Source organism: Petaurus breviceps, unplaced genomic scaffold, assembly GCF_028583685.1.
Source record: "Petaurus breviceps papuanus isolate PSGF00001 unplaced genomic scaffold, PetGlider_PUasm1.0 37, whole genome shotgun sequence".
In the NCBI taxonomy this organism is placed as follows: Eukaryota; Metazoa; Chordata; class Mammalia; order Diprotodontia; family Petauridae; genus Petaurus; species Petaurus breviceps.
Genome location: NW_027186296.1, coordinates 93,754,425 through 93,775,947, shown reverse-complemented (window position 1 = coordinate 93,775,947; position 21,523 = coordinate 93,754,425). Strand labels below are relative to the sequence as shown.

Genomic DNA, 21,523 nt, shown 5'->3' with positions numbered 1-21,523 from the left:
CCAGCTCATTTTGCAGATGAGGAAACTGAGACAGACAGGGTTAAGTGACTTGTCCAGGCTCACATAAGTGTCTGAGGCCAGATTTGAACTCACAAAGATGAGTCTTTATGACTCCAGGCCCTGCATTCTATCCACTGTGCCACCCAGTTGCCCTAAGTTGAAACATGAATTCCTGCAGTAGCATCTTTAGTAAGTGGTTATATTGCCTCAGCTTAAAGACTTCTAGTGCCAGGGAACCCACTACCCCCCAGAGTTACTCATTCTATTTTTTGAAAGTTCATACTATTAGAAATCAGACCTTCTCCTGAGCCCAAATCTACCTTCTTATAACTTTTTACCCATTGGTCCTAGTTCTCTCTCGGGTCATGTAGAACAGGTTGAGTCCTTTTTTTATGTGGCAGTTCTTTCATATTTGAAAAGATACTGCCCATGACCAGTGTATTTTCTAGGCTAAATATCTCTAGTTTCCTAAACGGTCTTTGAATGATACGATCTCAAGGCCCATCATCAGGCTAGTTGTCTTCTTCTGGATCTGTATTAGGTTGTGATTGCCCTTACCAAAGTGTAGTGTCCATTAATGGGCACGATACTTCAAATGTGGCCTTACCATGACAGAGTGCAATGGAACTATCATATCTCTTCTGGATTCTATTTTACTATCGACATGGTCTAATTGAAGTAGGTTTTTTTTTTGAAGATATCATGTTTTACTGTTAACTCATGTTGAACTGGCAGTCTACTAAAATGCCTACATCTCTCATATGAATTGCTTTTTATTCACTTCTCTACTATCTCATACTTGTACAGTTGATTTTTTTGAACCTAAGTGCTGGAATTTACATTTGTCTTTATTAGAGTTAATCTTAGTAGAGGTTGATTATTCTAACTTGTGGCTGGATCTAAATTCAATTAGCTTGTCTTGCATAAATTTCAGAAGTCTTCATCTAAGCTATTGCTACAAATGTTGATACTCACAGGGCCAAGCACCCTCTGGTGCCATACTAGAGGTCTCTATGTTGACATCAATCCATTAATCAGACAAGCCACTGTGTGTTGGGTGATCAGGTTGAACCAAATTATATCTGCAGTCTCTTCAAGTTCTAAAATTCCACATTGCAGTTTTTCAATTACATTTTCTTTTTAATGAATGCAAATCTTTTTTCTCTCTCACCCACCTACCTCCCCCACTCACACTAGAAAAGAAAAATGAAAAGTTTTGTAACAAATATGCAAAATCAACCAAAAAATTTCTTTCATGATCTATGCCCCCAAATATATGTTTTCTTATGGATCCTCAGTCCATCACTTCTGTGTCCAGAGATGAGCAGCATTCTTCATCATTAGTCCTCTGGAATCATAGTTATTGCATTGATCAGAGGTCTTAAATCTTTCAAAGTTGTTTGTCTTTTCATTGTTGTTATTGTAGAAATTGTTCTCCTGGTTCTACTCACTTCGCTCTTCATTAGTTCATACATGTCTTCCCAGGTTTCTCTGAAACTGTTCCATTGTCATTTCTTAGGTTATTAGTATTCCATTGTATTCATATAACATGATTGGTTAGGCCATTTCATAGTTGGTGGGCACTTCCTTACATTCCAGTTCTTTGCCACTATAAAAAAATCTGCTATAAGTATTTTTGTACATATTTTGTACATTTTGTACATGGTAGGTGAGAGAGAAAACAGATTTGTGTTCATTAAAAAAACTGTAATTGAAAAACTACAATGTGGAATCTTAGAAGAGGGCCTAATAGTGGTATTGCTGGGTCAATGGATATGCACAGTTTGATGACTTTTGGGGCATAGTTCCAAATTGACTTCTTCCATATTCTAGGTTTACTCAAGCTGATGGGGGCATGCTGAGATTTGAAAATAGCCAGTAATCATCATCACTCCTTAATAAACATTCTGAATGATATTTTGGGCTGACAATATTTTGTCCCTTGCCTCCATTGTAAAGAAGAACATTTCTCTATCAAATAAAGAGTGTGTCCTTTGAGAGTTAGAGTTAGACCCCAAAGTGAGGATCATATTCTACCTGGCCCATCCACATGGCAAATTTTACCCTGAAACTTCACCGGCTCACGTATAGTGACATATTTTAAAAAAGTGAAAAACAGCAACAAATTATTGTCCATAAGTCTCTAATTTTAACCCCTAGGTAGGGTGCCAGGGACAAAAATCAGTCATCCACACAGTTGACAACCTACTAAAAATCAGATCCACAGTGTTATGTTATAAATGAAGTTGCTTTTGAAAAAAGTAGTGAAATATAATGCCTACACCTGTCATAATATGAACATTCTCTAATTTATACTTTCTATTCCTGGGCTCCCTGTCTTCTAAGTCACAAAAACATTCCACCGTCTTTTCTATCAAGTGGCATAATTACCTATATCTTATCTTTCTGGAAAGTTCCATTATGTACTTCTTAAAAATTAGGAAGCCAGTGTGATCGATTATGTTCAAGAAGATACTGAGACAATTCTCTTGTCTTTTCTTTGGGCTTCATTTTATCAAGGTGATAGACATCTTTAATAATGCAGAGAAATAGCATCTTTGGACCATACCTTGTTCACATCTCTTATTTCCTGAAGTACACATTTCTATTTTAGAATATGAGAGTTTGTTGTGTCAAACCCTGCCTCCCCAGACATCCCTGTCTGAAAAGGCAGCATATTGTCCTTAATTGAAATTCCTCAACCCTGAATAAATGCCTCATTTTATTTACCTGGTTGGTCTGAGTTTTTTCCAGGTATGACAGCTGTTTTAATATTATAGCACTTGATGAGATTTTTGATTTTCTATGTAAAACAGTGGTGAATATGTAGAAGTTCATGAAGCTTTATTTCCTGATAAACATGGAAATACCATTTATTATTAACATATGGATCAAAATTCTGATGGGAAAGGTTATCACATAAGAAAGCCCTGTTATGAGACTATTTACTACTGACCATTCTGTGAATAAAAATCAGTTTGAAAATGGGTTCCTCTAAAATTGAAACTTAGAAAGATGTGGTTTCTTTTTAAAACAAAATATTATTTTATTTTTCATGCCATAAGGTGATTTAGCTGATGATTATAATCTTAATAAAAAATTCAAGTAAACACTTTCTTGGTTGTAACATTGGCTCAGAACAGTTGGTGTGCACAGGAGACAGAGAAAAGGACTTCACCACAAACTCAGGTCATTGGATTTAGGCTTGTGTTCACCATACCAGTTATGACATATTTTCTTCAAAATTAAATCCATCTGAAGTCAAGTAATGTAAGGATATTTTAAATTCTATTTCAGTAGGCATATCCTGGCCCCAGGATCAGTCTTATCATTGTTGTCCTCCTTCATGTTAAGTGAATGATATTATCATAGTTGAAAATTTTACAACATATTTATATTATTTTGCTATACAGTCCTGGACAAAATTAGCCCAAATGAACATTGTAATAAAATCCCAAAGTATGTTCATATGTCACATTTCAGATACAAACCATAATCACCTATTTATCTCATTTCAGAGATGTTATAGACTCTCTTGTCATCTATTGTATTATCACATGGTTTCTGTATGTAAACTAGATTGATGCTGAACCAGATTATTGTGCAGATATTTACATAATCTAGTAGTGCTTGTAACACTGAGTCTGAAATCTCTTTTGCACAACTGTAATTCACCTCTAAATGGATCTTTAAATATAAGTAAATACAAATCCTAAGGGATTTAAGTAGAGTTTGAAACAGACCAATAGACTCTATGATATAGCTATGCACTGCCGAAAAGATGAAAATTCATTGTTAGAACCAACCACAAAGCATGGTGTTAGACTTGGAGTCAGGAAGACTTGAGTTTGAGTTCTGTCTGAGACACTTAATAGAGGCACGACTTTGAACAATAACTTAACCTCTGCCTGCCTTAGTTTCCTCATCTATAAAATGGGGACAGTATTGGCACCTATCTCCCAGGTGAAGATCAAATGAGATAATGTATGTAAAGTGCTTCGAAAATCTTAAATGGTAGTTATTGTTGTTATTATTAAACTAGTCGAAGTAAAGCGATTAGCTAACATTTATATAGCACTTTGATTACCTATTATGGAGGAGCATAAAAATTAATGTGCAATCTGGAACAATGAAATTTTAAATCTGATTTGGTCATCAAATCTGATTATATTTTGACTTTCATCCTTTGAAACTGTGATAGATCAATCTGATTTGATTTTAGGAGTTCATTAGGGGCTATATAGCCTTTACTTTTAGGCTACTTGTGAGAGAAAACATACTGACATATGACTTGGAAAGCTCTTTACTTTTATTTCAAATCCTGGCTTTGCTGCTTACAGGCTTGTGATTTGGGGCATCTCATTTAACTTCCCAGGGACTCAGTTTTCCCCACGTGCAAAGCTCTCCTTAACTCTAGATCCTGTGATTCCTGTTTTAAAAGTATTATGTCAGGTTTCTATATGGAGAAAAATAATGTGGACAGTTAAACTTTAGGATTATTTTGGGAATTTTTAGTTATCCAGTTTTTGGCTGTTTTATTTAGTTCAGTTGGAGAGCCTTGTCTATACTTTATTGATGGTACTTCATTATTATTAGAACAAGTACTGTGTACTTCCCAGAGAACCACTGAATTTCACAGTTGCCATTAATTTCTTTCCAGATGTGATTTCAGTATGTCACCTTTGTTATTTGATCAGTTATTCTAACAGTGCTTTCTCCCTGCCTCCCTAATGCTTTAATTAACAAGGTAGGTATAAATAGCTCTTCCTTCTTTAGTTCTGGCTTTAAGTGCAGAACCCATTGGTATCTGTGTAGAAAGGACTATGCCCTAATTGAACAGAGTCTTTTATGACTAAAGTCCTTATTCACCATTAGGGGAAGAGGAAAAATCATTTCCTTCTTGTACCATTGTTAGGAGGTATTTCTGTATTCTGTCATTCTCAGCTATGTATGCTGATCACTTTAGAACATTTCATTAGGCAGTGAATTTCAGGTTATATTTGATGGTCATAAAAGACTTTATTTTTCTTAGATTTTCTACTCATAAAACACAGTGGGTGGGACATGGGTAGTCTTTTAATATTCTTTGGCCAAGTCTTGTATGATAGAGTTGAACCAGTCAAGGAGACAGTGCAGTCTAGTAGAAAGAGGGCTTTGAGTCAGGAAACCTATATGCTAGTCTTAGCCCTCTCTCCCTTACCTGATTGTTATAAGGATAAAATGAACTAATAAGTTTGGATCTTGCACAGGAAATGTAGACTTACTACTTAAAAAAACACCTGCACTATTTAATTACTGTCTATATAGGTCCTAAGTCATATTCCATTGCCAATTAGGATGAGTACCTAATGATTTCTTTTTTTTTTTTTAAAGCAATCTGGGTTAAGTAACTTGCTCAAGGTTACACGGCCAGTTCTTATTGTTTTTGTGTGGGTGCCGAGTACCGGAGGCTCTCCTGACACTAGGGCCAGCGCTCTTACTCACTGCGCCACCTCCCCGTGCCCCCACCCCTCAATGATTTCTAAAGCTCTAAAATTCTCTTGATTTCCATGATGGGACTTATAGTGAAAAAAACTTCTCCTTAGTGTTGAATATTGAGGAAGAACCAACTTTACACTTGAAGTGGGTTTCCCTGATTTTCTTTGGTTTTCTTTTATATAGTTTAACTTCTTCCCACTCCTTTGAATGCTGTTGGTGCTCAGTGAATGCCAGTAGTCTCAAATGAATATTTATTCAACACCTACTATATGCAAGGCACTGTGCTAAATACCGAGGATACAAAAAAAAAGGCAAAAAATGGTTGCTATCCTCAAGGAGGTCACATTGTAATGAGGGGAGACAGCAAGGAAAGAAATATGTTCAAACAAGCAGTATACAGGATGTATAGGAAATAGTGAACAGAGGGAAGGCACTAGAATTAAGAGCGGTTGGGGAAGGCTTCCTGTAGAAAGCAGGATTTTAGCTGGGACTTACAGGAAGCTGGGAAATCCAGTTGAATGTAGATTTTTTTCCCCCCATTTATCTTGATGGTCATAAAAGACTTTATTTTTCTCCATTTTCTATTCATAAAACATAGTGGATGGGGCATGGGTAGTCTTTTTTTCTTTAAAGAAATTGGGGTTAGGTGACTTGCTCAAGGTTACACAGCCAGTTATTTCTGGGTGTGGTGCTAAGTATCTGAGCCCAGATTCGATCCCAGGTCATCCCGACTCTGGGGCTGGTGCTCTTACTCACTGTGCTACCTGGCCACCTCCATGGGTAGTCTTTTAATATTCGTTAGCCACTTTCATCTCTGCCACTTCACTTTCTTTGCTCCTTTAATTATTTTTCATTGACTTTTCTCAGTACCCCTTTCTTATAGTTAAAACAGTGTTACCTACTACAAATCAAAACTCCTTTTAATAATTCACCTTATTCTCTGCCTCTGTAGGCCAGCACTGCAAGAGGAAGTTACAAACCTTGGGCTTTCCTAAGGAGTGTGTATTTTTTCCTGTAAAGATTGTGAAAGCCTGATGGGTGGATAGGAAACTGGAGATAGTAAGACTTCCTGGCATGCTAGAGATGTCCTTACATTCTGGGGTTAAAATGAGTCTTTAGCATTAACAAATTGATAGAAGAGCTGACTCTACTGTGAGAACTTACTCTAAGACAAAAATGGTGATAGCTCTGTTTTGTTGTTTCTAAAAAACCAGTTAATGTATATCATTGTTGGCCAAGGATGGAGAAGGGGAGTGTGTGTGTGTGTGTGTGTGTGTGTGTGTGTGTGTGTGTGTGTGTGTGTGTGTGTGTGTAAGAGAGGAAGAGAAGATATAAGGGGAGGGAGAGAGAAAAGGAAGGAGAGACAGAGGGATAAGAGAAGGACAGGGGGACAGGAAGGGAGGGTGAGAGCGAGACAGACAGGCAGAGACAGACAAGTAGAAGAGGAAGAGGAGGAGGAGCTAAGGAGAGGGAGAAAGGGAAGCAAGGAGAAATAGAGAGTAGAGATAGAAAAGAGAGGGAGAGAAGAGGGAGAGAGAAGCATACAGTGGAAGGGAAAAGAGAGATAAGGAGAAAGATGAAAGAGATGAGGGGGAGAGATGTGGAAGGTAGAGAAAAGAGAGGGGAGGAGATAGAGAAGAGAGAGATGGGAAAGAGAGAAGTGGGGGGGAGAGGGAGAGAGAATTAAATTTTTGAGAAAGATTAGTGTCCATGGTCTTAAGCTTGTAACTTTGAAGAATAATTCAAAATGTGAATAGGAATTTCTTTTTTTCCTAATGAATATTCCCTGTCCATCTCTCTCCTCTCTCCATGGCTCTCTTTCCCTTACCCTTTAGTGTTCATTTCACCTATTTCCCTTTCTTGCCCACAGCTTTTTTAAAAAAAAAAGTTTCATGTAGTCATTTACAAGAAAACATGTTTTCACCTGATTTCCATTAAGACACCATAGGTGAAGGGTTCTTAATTAATGCTTTCCATAAAGACCTAGTAATTGAGGGAATCAACAGTGTTCCATCTGGGTACTATCAGCCATATAATGGGAAGAATAGTATAGTGTGATAAATAAAGCCTTCAAACATCTATCAGATGTGTTAAATAGGAAAAAAGAAAAGAAAAATAACTCCTTAGTGCCTATATGAGATCATGATTTTGTAAGCCTTTATTATGGCATGCAGAACCACAGACTAGGTCACTAGGAATGATATGTTAAATAAATTTTGACTTTTCAACTTAATCTCTAGTCACTTTTTAATACTAAGTGACCAGTCTAAAATTTCTTTATTTCTGTTTTCTTTTCTTTTATTTTTTTAAAGCAATCAGGGTTAAGTAACTTGCTCAAGGTTACACGACCAGTTATTATTTCTGGGTGTGGTGCTGAGTATCCGAGCCCAGATTTGATCCAGGTCATCCCGACACTGGAGCCGGTGCTCTTACTAGCTGAGCGACCTGGCCGCCCCTAAGCAATTGGGGTTAAGTAACTTGCTCAAGGTTACACGGCCAGGTGTTTCTGGGTGGGTGCTAAGTGTCTGAGGCCGGGATTCGATCTCCAGGTCTTCTCAACACTGGAGCCGGTGCTCTTACTCGCTGTGCTACCTGGCCGCCGCCGTTTTCTTTTATTTTTAAATGGACACCAAGAAATACTGGAATTGGAATTGCTCAATTTCTTGACAATTTACAAAGAATTTTCTTTGAAACAACCATTTGAAGTAGGTAGTAGATGAATGTAATTGCTCTCATTTAGCAGATGAGCAACGTAAAGCTCAGAGAAGTTAAATGATTTGTCACATGGCTAGTAAGTAGTGGACTAGAGGACTTGAACCGAAGTTCTACTGATTTCGATCTAAGTTTAGGATCTTTCCCATTTTGTCATACTAAACTTGACATAATATACCAATTGTTAGTAAGGGATTTTAGCATTTCTTTTTATTTTTTGATAACAGCACCTCATTAGTTTAAAAGTTTTTTTAGCCAACCGCTTCATAAGGTAAACTTTTGGGTAAATGTCTTTTTTTTCTTTACAGTTGAGGAAAATAAGGAAAGAAAGATGGAGGTGTTGTGTTAGATGCTATCATGGTTTCAAGGTTTCTGCTGGTTGGGGGTTTGTTTTACATCATTTTTAATTTTAATTACTTGTTTAACCATGTCACAGGAGCCATTCTTATACCTTTAGTTTGCTACTGTAGGAAACCAAGATTATTTCTCTCTAATAAATTCACTAAATGTTGCATTTAGAATCACAGAACCTGAGTTCGAATCTTGCTTTGTCTCTTACTACTATCTTAACCTTCTGGGCTTTAGTTTCTTTATCTTTTTTTTTTTTTTGGTCTTTTTGGAGGGGGGAAGGCAGGGTAATTGGAGTTAAGTGACTTGCCCAAGGTCACACAGCTAGTATGTCAAGTGTCTGAGGCTGAATTTGAACTCAGGTCCTCTTGATTCCAGGGCCAGTCCTCTATTCACTGCACCACCTAGTTGCCCCATGCAGTTTCTTTATCTTTAAAAGGGAGGTGCTTGGGATGAGAGTGGATAAGATGACCTCCTATGTCCTTTCATGCTCTATATCCATAACTCTTGTGAGCTGTTCTCAGATTTCCCTTACCTCAGGTAGTTGGAAGCAACCATCCGTAGCACTAATGGCAAACAAAGGTTCAGGTAATTGATGGTATTGAGAAGCTGTGGGTTTTTGTTGTTGTTGCTGCTGTTGCTACTGTTATTATTATTTTTAATCTCATTTACTTATAGACCTGTCATAGATTTTTTTTATGCAGATCCTCTTTAAAACATTTTTTAAATGTCTGAAGTGCAGTGGGATTTTTCAGTAGATCAGGAAAGTCACTAGTATTAATCAAGTGTTGGGAGTCCTGGGTTTTGTTGCAGGTAGTAGAGTGGAATGGGAAGCAGATCATCATTAGGCTAAATGGTTTTCTTAAGCCCTACCACTGATATGCTTAAATAGAATGCCAGATATGATGGGAACCTTAGAGATAGTCTCTTTGAATCTCCTCATTTTACAGATGATGAAACTGAAGTTGGAGAAAGGAAATAACTTGCCCAGTTCTGCTATAACAATGGGTCTCATCCATTCTCTTCCTTTTGGCTCTCTAATACTTCCCTTCTATCCTTCAAAGCCTTCAGTTTTACATGCCTGTACTGTAGGGACTGGCCATGGAATTTGTCCTTTTTGAGTTTATTTAACTTTTTTTTTTACTTTCTAAGTGCATTTATCTATTAGTGTATGTTCTGAAATAAAAATAGTTATGGGAGTGCTAAAGAAGCCAAAATCTTTGGTATGAATCACTCTTGTTAGAATGATATTTTTGTATTGTTCATTTGAGGGCAATTAATACACTGTGGGTTGCCAGCTAAATTTTAATATATAATCAAATTCTGACTAATTTGAGTGTTTGAGGTGTTAAAATTCAGTTGAAGTTGGGCAGTCCTTTTTTATTTCTGTACATAGGAAGTCTTTGTAAAACCTATGAGTCACTTTTCTGACTTGATAAATAAAGAGTTTAATGAATAGCATATAATCTTGGTTTGATAATTGAGGATGTTACAATGGCCAACGGTCATGATTTGGAATTCAATTCTCAGTGTGCAGGACTAGAGGTACAGGGGACTGGGCTAAATTTATCCTAATCTAATTTAATTGCCTGGAAGTTGTTTTGTTGTTGTTTTTGACAAATTTATACTGTGACTTTTTCTCCTTGATAATTGCCTCCCCCTCCTAAAAATGAACTGGTTGGGGGAAATACAGATAATTAAAGGTTCTGACCTTCTGGGCTCAGATGAATGAAATTTAACTTTAATAAGCTTGATTATTTTTCCTTTCTGAATGTTATAATGGTATTTTCCCTATTCTCTTATAGCAATTGGTGAATATGAAGATCTTAAAGCTGAAAACAAGAAAACAAAAGAGAAGGTTTGTCTTTTATAATGTTTGGTGATTTTCAAATGTTCTATATTTTTCATTTCTAATTCTACTTCTCCATGTTTCCAAAAGTCTGGATTGCAAAGCTCATTGTTCTATTACCTATTTCAGCTCAGAGTGAATGAGGCTAGATTTTTTTTTCCTGCATGTGTTTTTCAAACTGAATGTCAACTACAGGCACCAGATGGTAAAGAATAGCAGACATGTCACACAGTGTGTGCAGTTCTGTGAGATTAACTACATGATGCAAATGTGTAGCATGGCACATGAACTTGAAGAAATGTACTTTCTTTCATTAACTAGGTTGTATATGTTAGAGGTAAACACTAAGTCCCCAGAGACTTAAGCTTTAAGACTTTGGTCCAAATCCTGGAGGAAATTTTTCTGTTCTCTTTCTTTTGATACTTAGAGTAAATGACTTCAGAAGTCTTTTCTGTTTCTGCTTACTCTGAATATAGTAATTGTAAATCTGTAAGTTAAAAACAAATGCTTGGCACCAAATGGAAATTGGAAGCTTTGTGCAAGGGGTTTTTATTATTGGCTTTTATACAGTTGAAAAATAATTTTCTTCTACTTACCCCCATAAATTGTCTCCTTGATGATTGTGAGCATGTGTTAACAAATTTTTTTTTCTTGAAATAACACAAGATGACAGACAGATTGGAGGGAAGTAATATCTAGAGACCAAAGACAAAGAGAGAAAAATGGAGAATTTGATTAGGAAGAGATGGAGGAAAGGGGAAAAGAGAGGCAGCAACAATCAAAAAGGCCCCTTGGATGTCAGAAATAGATGCATTTCTTATCATTCCTCCCAAATTCCTTGAGCCTTGAAGGCTAGAACCATATCTTATTTATTTTGTAAATAAGCTTACCCTTTCATGGAAAATGCATGCACTCTTTCTGATGAACAGGTGGATAGCATTTCAAAATTAGACACCATCTCAAATCTAGAGTGGTTGAGTGACTTTGCCAAGGGTACGTCATTTAATGTGGTTATATTTGGACTCTAGTATAGTTGGACAGGGGGACTGCTAATTACTTCTTTCCTCCTACACAAAATTCAAAGGTGTGTTGGCAAGTAAAAACAAAGTTGTGAAATTTGCACTTATGTCATAGACTAGCATAGCTCCCAAATTAGGCAGTATACACACACACATACACACATATACACATATAATATATGTATATATATATATCCATATATATTCATACACATAGATATAAAAATATGATATATAGTTAGATTATGAATATGTATATATATGTGTATATGCATATACACATATATATACATATATGAAAACCCAGCAAAGGAGACTGAGAAGGAGCAGTCAGATTGGTATGAGGAGAATCAAGAGAGAGCATTGTTATAAAAACTGAGGAGGAAAAGAGTATTTAGGAAAAGAAGATGACCAACAGTGTCAGATGATGCACAGAGGTCAAGAAGGATAAGAAAGGGCCATTAGATTGGGTAATTAAAATTTGATCATTGGTAACTTTGGACAGAAAGCTTTTAATCAAAAGGCCAGAAGCCAGATTACAGAAGAGGATTTAGAAGAATGTAGAGGCACAGAATATAGACTTCCACAGGCCCCCCCCCCCAGTTTCATTGAGAAGGAGAGGAAAGAGGATAATAATTGATATGGATATGATGGAATGATCAAGTGGGGACTTTTTAAAAATTGGGGAAGCATGTATGTATTTGTCAACAAAGTGGAAGAAACCTGTAGATGGGGAAATATTAGATAGAGTGAAAATGATAATGGGAGCAGTTTGCTAGAGAAAACATGAAGCAATAGGAGGAAGGGTGCTTGTAGAATGGTTGGCCTTGGGAAGGAGAAAGGCCACTGCTTCATCACAGGTAGAACTATAGGAAGAGATATTGAATGATATTGTCATAGAGATAGGAAATGAGAAGAGGAAACGCTTGGCAAATGGTCTCAGTTTTTAAAAATGAAGTATTAGGTAAAATCAGCTTGGAGTTGGGTGTGCTGTGGGAGTCTTGAGGAGAAACAAGAAGGTTTGGAATATGTATTTTGGTGAGTATGATGGAGGAGAGGTGTCAAATTTGCAAGCAGCCACAAAACTCTAAAGGGCTGCCAGAATGCGATGAAATATAACTGGGAAATTTTTAACAAAATTAATAAAAAGACAGTACAACATAGATAATGTCAGTTTGTGGTTTTATAAGTAAATATGCAAACTGCAAGGATTCATTTCCATTTGAGTTTGGCACCACCATGATAGCTGATTGATTAGGAAAGAGTAGGATTTTGTTGCCACAGTGAAGTCCTATTTGAGATTAGATGACCTAAATTTGTTGTGGACCCATAGTTCATGACTTCCCCCAGTTCCATTAAGTAGCATGGAATAAGAGTGAAAGAGGCAGATGGTGGAACTGGAGTTTGATTAGCAGTCAGACAAGAAGAAAATGCAGTTGTACGTAGCCACATTTTCCTAACACTTGGACAGCTTCCTCAGCTGGGATCCCTACACATATCAATTCCTAGAAAGAAAAGAGGCTTAGAAGACATTAGAAGAGTTCATACCCAATAATTGGATTTGATCTTTCTTGTCTCCCTGCCCAGATGATGTAGGGCAAAGGAAAAGGCAAAAATGAAGTGGGAAAGCAAGGGGAACTCATTGAATCAACAAAAGGAAGGAATAGTGATCCTGTTTTAACAGATAATCATTCCTCACATTTATATTATGCTTTGCCATTTATAAAATAATTCTTTCACATATATTTTTTATTTGATTATAGACTCAAAGAGTATTAGAGTTGGGAAGGGCCCCAAACTTCATCTTCTTCATTGTATGCCTGACCAAGAATGCCCTCAGCCACATATACTACAATACATGGTCTTCCAATCTGTGGTTGAGAACTTCCAGTGGAGAGTGATACATATGTGATACCCATATAGGTGTGGGGTCATCAGTTATTTTCTAGACAGCTTGAATTCTCTGTTATCTAATTATCAGAAAGTTGCAAACCTACATTTGCCTCTTTGTACCTTCCATATATTGCCGCTAGTTCTATCTGGAGCAAATTTCACATGAAATACTTGAAGATAGCTGTCACGTAATAGTAATAATAGCTAAGATTGCATAGCATTTTAAGGTTTGCAAAGTACGTTATATACATATATGAATATGTATATATGTAATCTAATTTCATCTTCAATAACCCTGGCAAGTGAGTGCTATTATTAATTCCACCTCACATGGAGGCAGGTCAATATCAAATTGACTTACCTAAGGTCACTGAGCTACCAAGTGTCTGAGACTGAATTTGAACTTGGGTCTTTCTGACTCCAGGTCTAACATTCTATCCACTCTGCCATCTTGCCACTATGTAGTTTTTCTCTTTCTCAGGGTAACTATCTTCAGTTCCTTTACTCAGTATTTATATGCCATGATCTTAGGGTCCTTTAGGATTCTAGTAAGCTTCTGGAGAATATTCTCTAGCTTATCACTAGCATTCCTAAAATGGGGTGGCTGAAAAAGACAACAGCATTCCAGGTGTGTTCTTACTACATCAGAGCATATGAGAGCTGTCAACTCTTCTGGTCCTAGACACTGTATCTCATTGATGGTAGCTAAAGATTGCATTAGCTTTTATTTCCATAGTGCTACCATTAGCTCTTATTAGCTTTGAAATCCATCAGAACCCCCAGTTATTTTCTCAGATGAGTTCAGGGCCATTCTTTTAGTTAGGGTTTAGAATAGATGGCCTTCCAACTCTGAAATTCTGTGCTTGCTAATTAGCCATACCTTCCCGATCTTGTGTTTGTAATGCAGATTTTTTTGACCCAATTATAAAACTTTACCTTTATACCTAATCAGTTTCATCTTATTAAATTGGACCCAATGTTCTATCCTGTTGGGTTATTGTCATCTAAGGTTTTGGGCTATCTCTTCTAGCTTTGTACCATCCAGTCACAATTCGTTGAGATAAGGGAGGGCAGGTATGAAACTCTCTATTATATAGATGAGGGAATTTAGTTTCAAGCTAAGTAACTTGTCCAAAGTCATATAGCAAGTGGCACATCATGGGAAGTGGCATCATGGTATAATGGATCTGCTTTTGAAGTTAGGCGCAGGAAGACTTGGGTTCCTATCCCACCTTGACGCCAGCTGTGTGAACACAGGCGGATTACTTAACCTCTCTTGTATTCAGTTCCTCAACAGTTAATCAAATGAGGGTGTTCTGGCACGTGGCCACTGTGGTCCTTTCCAGCTCTAAATCCACGCTTGCTGATGTAGGATATGAACCCAGTTCTGACTCCATTTCCAGTATTTTTTGTGAAGAACAAAATTTAGAAGAAAAAGGATAACATGACTATAGGAATGGATAGCATTTTTGTATTGTTTCCTTTTTTTTCCCTCCTTGTTCATTTGTGAGCCTGGATCTGAGCCTTGAGTAAAATAATTGTTTACTAAATATTTATTGAATAAATGAATCGAATGAATGGGAATCAGTCATAAGTGTTACCTGAAATCATGAGCATAGTTCCCCCTTCCTGTTATACCAAGGGGGTAGATGCAGTGTGCCTACCCTAGTCACAGATGACCAAAAATACTGACAGAGGAGCGGTGGAGGGGAACAAGGTTTTGAATGAGGGACACAAGCCTGCTTGAGAACCCTAATTTGAACCTTTTGTCCTTAGAACTTATGTGACATTTAATTGTCTGTATCTTTCATTTGGCCTTCATATTGGCTCATACTAGTGTCTTTTTATACTTATGTCCTAGCTACCCAACTAGATTATAAACCCCATGACAGGGATCATATCTTCTACAACTTCTTTATCCTCAGTGCAGATCACAGTATCTTGTATATATTAGGTTCAATATAATAGATTTAGGGGTGGAAAGGACCACAGAAGTTATCTAGTCCAACATTCACATTCTACAGAGGATATATCCAAAACCATAGAGGTTAATTGACTTGTCTTAAGTTCCACAGGTTGTATATAATGACTAGCCTGGATAGTGTGTAATGAATAGCCTAGATTCAAATCCAGTTTTTTTGTGTTCAGATCTACCTCCCTTTCCACTGTACTATGCCCCCCCCCACATGAAGATTCATTAAACTGTGGATTATGACCCTGTATGGGGTCTCGAAAAATTTGGCAACAGTAAAAGGTTTCTGAATGCACGATGACCAAAAATTAATTCAAAATCAAATACATAATGAATCTAAGGTGTTTCTGGTAGCACTTGCCCATGTTGCTTTGCACAACTCCCCTGCAACCTTGGTTCTTAACACAAAGTATGTGCACTTTGCATTGTGCATGCCCTCAGACCAATTAACACATGGGAAAAGGGGTTGTCAGTGGAAAAAGTTTAAGAAGCCCTGATATAAACAAAGCAGAACCTAGTTATTACAGTGGTGCTTTAAATGAACCACCTGTTCAGAAAACTGTGACTTTGTAGGTAAAACATACTATTTTGTTAGGAGCATATGGTTGAAAATAGAATTAGTTTATCTCAGACTATTAACTATTTACATATCTCTCTACATGGAGTATAGGTCAGCTTTCATCATATCCATACAGAGTATTATTATTGATCTATTTCTATATTAGTTCTTTAAATGTAACTATTAACAGAAATGAGAAGAAAGGATAAGAGACCAATGTGGTTGATTGAATACAACAAAGTAGAGTGGTTTCAAGTTCCCAATGTACTTTTTATTAGGCTCTGTTAAAAGATAGGCCATTTCATTATTATAGATCTTTACCAAAAGGAGGAAATGTATTACTATGGAAAGAACCATGTAATAAAAGCCTTTTATCTAGAGTAGAAAGAGTAAAAACAGCTTTAGTTCTAGCAGTGACAAATGGAGAATCCCATTCTTTCTCAGCAAAGTAGTTCGCTTATGTCTACGACTGGCTAACCCTTTTCCAATGGCCCTCAAGTGCCCCCTATATCAAAGATGTTTAATTTCAATTATCAGGAATAGGGAGGACTAAGTACAATTCCCTTCCCCATCTTTTTTACCACATACTTTAATGTGGGGCTAATTTTTGTTTTGGGGGCCAAAAGAAAAAAAAATCAGATTCCGTTTTGCTTGTCTTTCTTTAGACAAATGAATGAAAAGACTATTTATGAAAAGTCTACTATATGCCAGATACTGACATAGATACTGATGACACAAATACAAAACTCAGATATTTCCTATCAAGAAACTTGTAATTTTCTCATTTTATTTTTTTTAATCAACAAACATTTGTTATCGCTTCCTTTTATTCCCACCCTTAACTTAAAAGAAAGAAAAGCAAAACCCTTGTAACAATTATGCCATAGTCAAGCAAGAAAAATTCCTGAATTGTTCAAGTCTAAAAATCTTTCTCTTGTTCTGCATCTCTAATCGATTGCTTCTTTGTCAGGAGATAGGTAACATGAGTCATCACTGGTTTTCTCAGTTATGGTTAGTCATTGCATTGATCAGAGATCTTAAGGCTTTCAAAATTTTGACTTTATAATACTGTAATTGCACAAATTGCTTCCCTGGTTCTGCTCACTTTACTCTGCATCATTTTGTAGAGATCTCAGGTTTCTCTGAATCCTCTCTATTGCAATTTCTTATGGAATAATGATTTTCCATTATATTCATATACCATAGCCGTTTAGCCATTCTCTAATTAATGGGTACCCTTGTTTGCCACTACAAAATGAGCTGTTATAAAGATTTTTGTGTATATGGGTCTTTTTCTTCTTGTCATGATCTCTTCGGAGTATGAGCCTAGTAGAGTGCATTAGGTTAAAAGGGTGTACACCATTTGGTGAATTTTGGAGCATAGTATAGTACCAATGCAATATTCACAGTGCCAACAGCAACTGTGAATATGCCGGCATAGTGCTCAATTGCAAAATACAACAGACTCTCCATATATAAGACAGAAGCAAAACATTTATCTAGACGCCAGAAAACCAAATCCACCATAGCAACATAGAAGTTAATACACCATAATGCAGCAGAGCGCCACACCATCCTTTAGCTTTCCGACAAACTCACAAGCCTAGCTGTCTGCTTGCCTGACATCCTCTCTCTCCTACTGTCTAGCTGTTCTGACACCCTAGTTTTCTGTGGGTTCTGCCCTACCCTTCAGCAAACTCCTCCTACCACAGACTCCATGTGATTATATTCGACCTGTTAGAGGGCAAGGAAGATCCTCAGAGCAGGGAAGGTCTTCATATTCCCTTAGGTCTATTAAGGGGGAGGGAAGATCTTCAGATTCCCATTCCCATTACACATGTACCATATTGCTTTCTAGCATGGCTAGACCAATTACCAATTTACAAGGAGATTACATTCTAATAATGGGAAGTAGCATGTATAGGTGATTTGAAGCTAGGGAAAGGAGTTTTTGGTCTGGGAAGTCATAGGGATTTTAAGAGGAGCCATAGCACAATATCCTTTCCACTAACAACAGTGGTATTGATTTGATTAATGACAATAAGTAGAAATAGGGAGAGGGATATGTGTGTGGTATCAGGGCAGATGGCAAGATGCTTGAGTAAACTCTGGTTTCCTAGTAGATCATTCTGTGGTATGTGAAGCATGACCTGGGACCAAGTATGTATAGTTGGTTAGGTATGTTTGTACTTGTCCACCACTCAGCATAACTAACCCTTAGGGTGGAGTTCCAAAGCTGAGGAATATATGACTGGTGAGGAGTAGTGACCTTTCCGTCTCTGGGCCATGCTCATTTACATCATATGTTCAGAAGGTATACTGATGAACTAAAGAGTTAACAGACATCCTGGATAGTGAATGGGCCTCAGCATTAGTTGAAAAAAACTACTTGAGCTGATATCCATACTCAGGGGCTCTACTTTAATTCTGAATCTTTTTTTTTTTTTTTTTTAGTGCCAGAGGAATGAAACTTGTAGATGAAGTGGAAGAAGTATATGTGATATCTTGTCCTACATTGGTCTCTCTTTCTGGTTGATATTCTTAACAGGAAGCTATAAAAATGCCAAAAGACCATATGTTCAGTTAGTCAATGCATATGTATTAAATGCTTACTATGTGCCAGGCACCGTGCTAAAGTGCAGGGGATACAGGATAAATAGGAAAAAAATTCAATTGAGGAATTAAGAGGGATTTTGAAAGGCTTTGGACAGAAGGTGGGATTTGAGTTGGGACTTTCTGAAACCAGGAGGCAGAAATGAAGGAGAGCATTTCAGGCATGGGAGATAGGAGATGGAATGTGTTGTTCATGGAATAGCAAGGAGGCCAGTGTCACTGATATTAAGGTATAAGAAGACTGGGAATATTCAGTGGGCACACAATTACTTGAGGGGATCGGCTCATTCTTAAAGTAGAATTATTCCTGATGTCTGAAGATTTTTTTCTGTCCTCCTCAGTGGTGCTAGTTGTTGCTGTTCAGTTCTTTATTATAGTACATGAATTCTTGACTCTGCCAGAAATTCTATGACCTTGGATAAGTCACTTCTTAATATTATCCATAGTATATTCTTAATCTCAGGCTTAGCCATACTGTGTTCTTTTAAAGTCACTACTTGTCAGTCCTGTATTCAAAACTGAAGGCTCATTTTGACACTCAGATAAATTATATCATCAATATGGGCACTAATATAGGTCAAAATGTATAAATATCTTCTTATCCTACATGATTCTTGTCCAAGTCTTTCTATAAGTCTTCCATAGATTCTCCCCAATGGTACTTTGTTCTGTTTTTAAAAAAATATTTTATGAGTACTGGTGTGATTCATGGGCTATCCATCTGTTATACCTCATTCCTGCTACGTGTTATCTCCTTCTATGAAGATACACATCCTCAGTGATGTACAAGAGAATTGGTGTAAAACACAAATCATTATTGGCACTCAGCACCAGCCTATCACTCACTAAATCTGTTTCCATTTCCCCTTGGGTCCCCAGTAGGTTCAATTCTTTTGATATTTATGTCTTTCCATAATTTGTAGGCATATAACATCACGGAGAAGAAATCAGTGTTAAAATGATGTTTTGTGGTAGCACGCGGTTCTGAATCATTGAAAGCAATGGACAGTTTCATAAATAAAAAATGCCATATAAACTCCTTTATAATTATCTCTGGGTCATATTCATCTGCAATACCTATCTAATGTATTCACGTTGATGAATGAATAAGTGAGGTCTACTGAACTGGAAAGTAGCTTCAAAGTCATGGAGACATAGAGTCAAGTTCCATCTTTGACCTAACCTCTCTCTAGATGGCTCTCTAAGGCTGTAAATTGCCATACATACATATATACATACATGCATATATAATCCACATTGGTAGATACTTTCCTTACCCAGAATTACCCACATAAGTGAAATCACAAGTCCAAACAGAAGAATACCCCCCAAACTCTCAATTGGCTGCCCATCCAACTTCATGCTATTATCTGTAAGATACACATGCTTCATACACTCACTTTTTCTTGTTCAGATTAGTAGGCCCACCTCTTTTAATGATCATGGCCCATTAAAGTAGCCCTATACCTTTGATAGGCTTAACCATCCAGGAACAGTAATACCAAGAGAATCTCATCATCTATTAAAGAATCAATCTTCTATTTATAAGTTGCTCAGGACAAACACTATGACTATATATCTTGAGTGAGGAGATATCTCCCTGGGCCATGCCTTGCTTATTGATACTCATATTATTATTGCCGGTTATTTCTGTGATTGAATCTTTTGTGGACTCTTGTGTGATCCTAGCATATGCTTATGAGTAACTTTGTCTGAGGAGATCCCCTAAGGGAGCTTTTATTCCCCCAATCAATGCTATTTTCATAATCAACACACATTTAACACAAGGAGGGGAATCATATTTGTCTATATTTACAGTCATCTGTGTGACTGTGAGGGTTTACTATGGAAAATCATTTGAAGTGAACTTTTTGGTTCTCTTTAATTTTTTTCCATTGAGGATAGCGTTGTTTGGAGCTTTGACCATTTCCCAAATTTCATAAGGATTTTATAGTGACTGCAAATTTAACATAATCTTTAAAATTTCCACAGAATTAGGAAAGTAAGCCATATCCCTGACATAATATAAAACTGCATGAAACAATCTCATGCAACATGACATCATAGAAAGAGTGCTGGTCTTAGAGTCAAAGAGACCTGGATTTGAATCCTGGCACTGAGACTCCTTAGCTTTGTGATCATAAGCAGGTAACTTGGGCTTTCAGAGCCTCAGTTTCCTTATCTGTAAAATGAAGATGATTTTATTGGTACCGTCTACCTCATAGAATTTTCAGTGAGAAACAATTTATTAACTTTAAAAATATACATAAACATGAATTATTATGTATGGATGTTGTAAACAAGTATATAATCACATAATGAACTCTGAAGGTAAATGCCAATGATTTTTTGATTACCTCCTATTTTGGATGATTTGTTGGGCTGTTAAATTCTTTTAACCTGGCTAACTGGGAGTTTACTTGAATTTTGTTTTTATCAATAACTTTGAGGTTGGATTTCAGTACATGCTTGTTAAGTTAGCAGATAAACCAATTCAGGTGAGTAATTTTAAAACTTAATTTATGAAACAAAAACCATCACTAGAACATGAGAGTGTAAGGTTAAGATTGACATCTGTAAAATGGAATTGTTTCACCAACATATGGTCAAAGGTAGAAGGGGGTGGGCCAGTGAAAATTAATGTGCTCCCCTGTTCTATTTAAAGTCAATAGCAACTTTGTTAATTATATTCTGTCACTTTTGGAAAACAGTAGAAGGAATAAGTAGGCTTCCAATCAAATAAATGCTTTAATTTGTCATTGCTGACATCACTATATTTGTGTTATCAACATTTGCCAATTGTGTAGCCACACAATTGAAAACACACTTTAAAGTATATGCTTTTGAGGAGGGGACTTTATCATAACTGTTTGAGGTTTTGGTGTTTGCTTTTTTTCTATATAGAAAAAAAGAGAAGGGGTGTGTGTATGTGGAGGGTTCCCTTTCTAAACTGGATTGTAATAGCCTTCAGGAACAAATTCTGATAGTAATTTCTTTAAAAATGAAAAATATTTGTATTTTATATGAGATCCTTAGAGAGATTTTTGAAATGAGTCAGTGTCTGAGTGCTTATAGTAGAA

The 21,523-nt window shown here is 36.8% G+C and overlaps 1 protein-coding gene across 3 annotated transcripts in view; it reads left to right on the top strand.

The window, feature by feature from the left end:
* SHTN1 (shootin 1) overlaps positions 1 to 21,523 on the top strand; it is a 115,528-nt gene that overhangs the window by 4,902 nt on the left and 89,103 nt on the right. For all 3 annotated transcript variants that reach the window (XM_069099039.1, XM_069099040.1, XM_069099041.1), the window contains exon 2: positions 10,344 to 10,396. In XM_069099039.1, the coding sequence (XP_068955140.1) occupies positions 10,344 to 10,396 (53 nt within the window). The remainder of the gene's footprint in view (positions 1 to 10,343; positions 10,397 to 21,523) is intronic.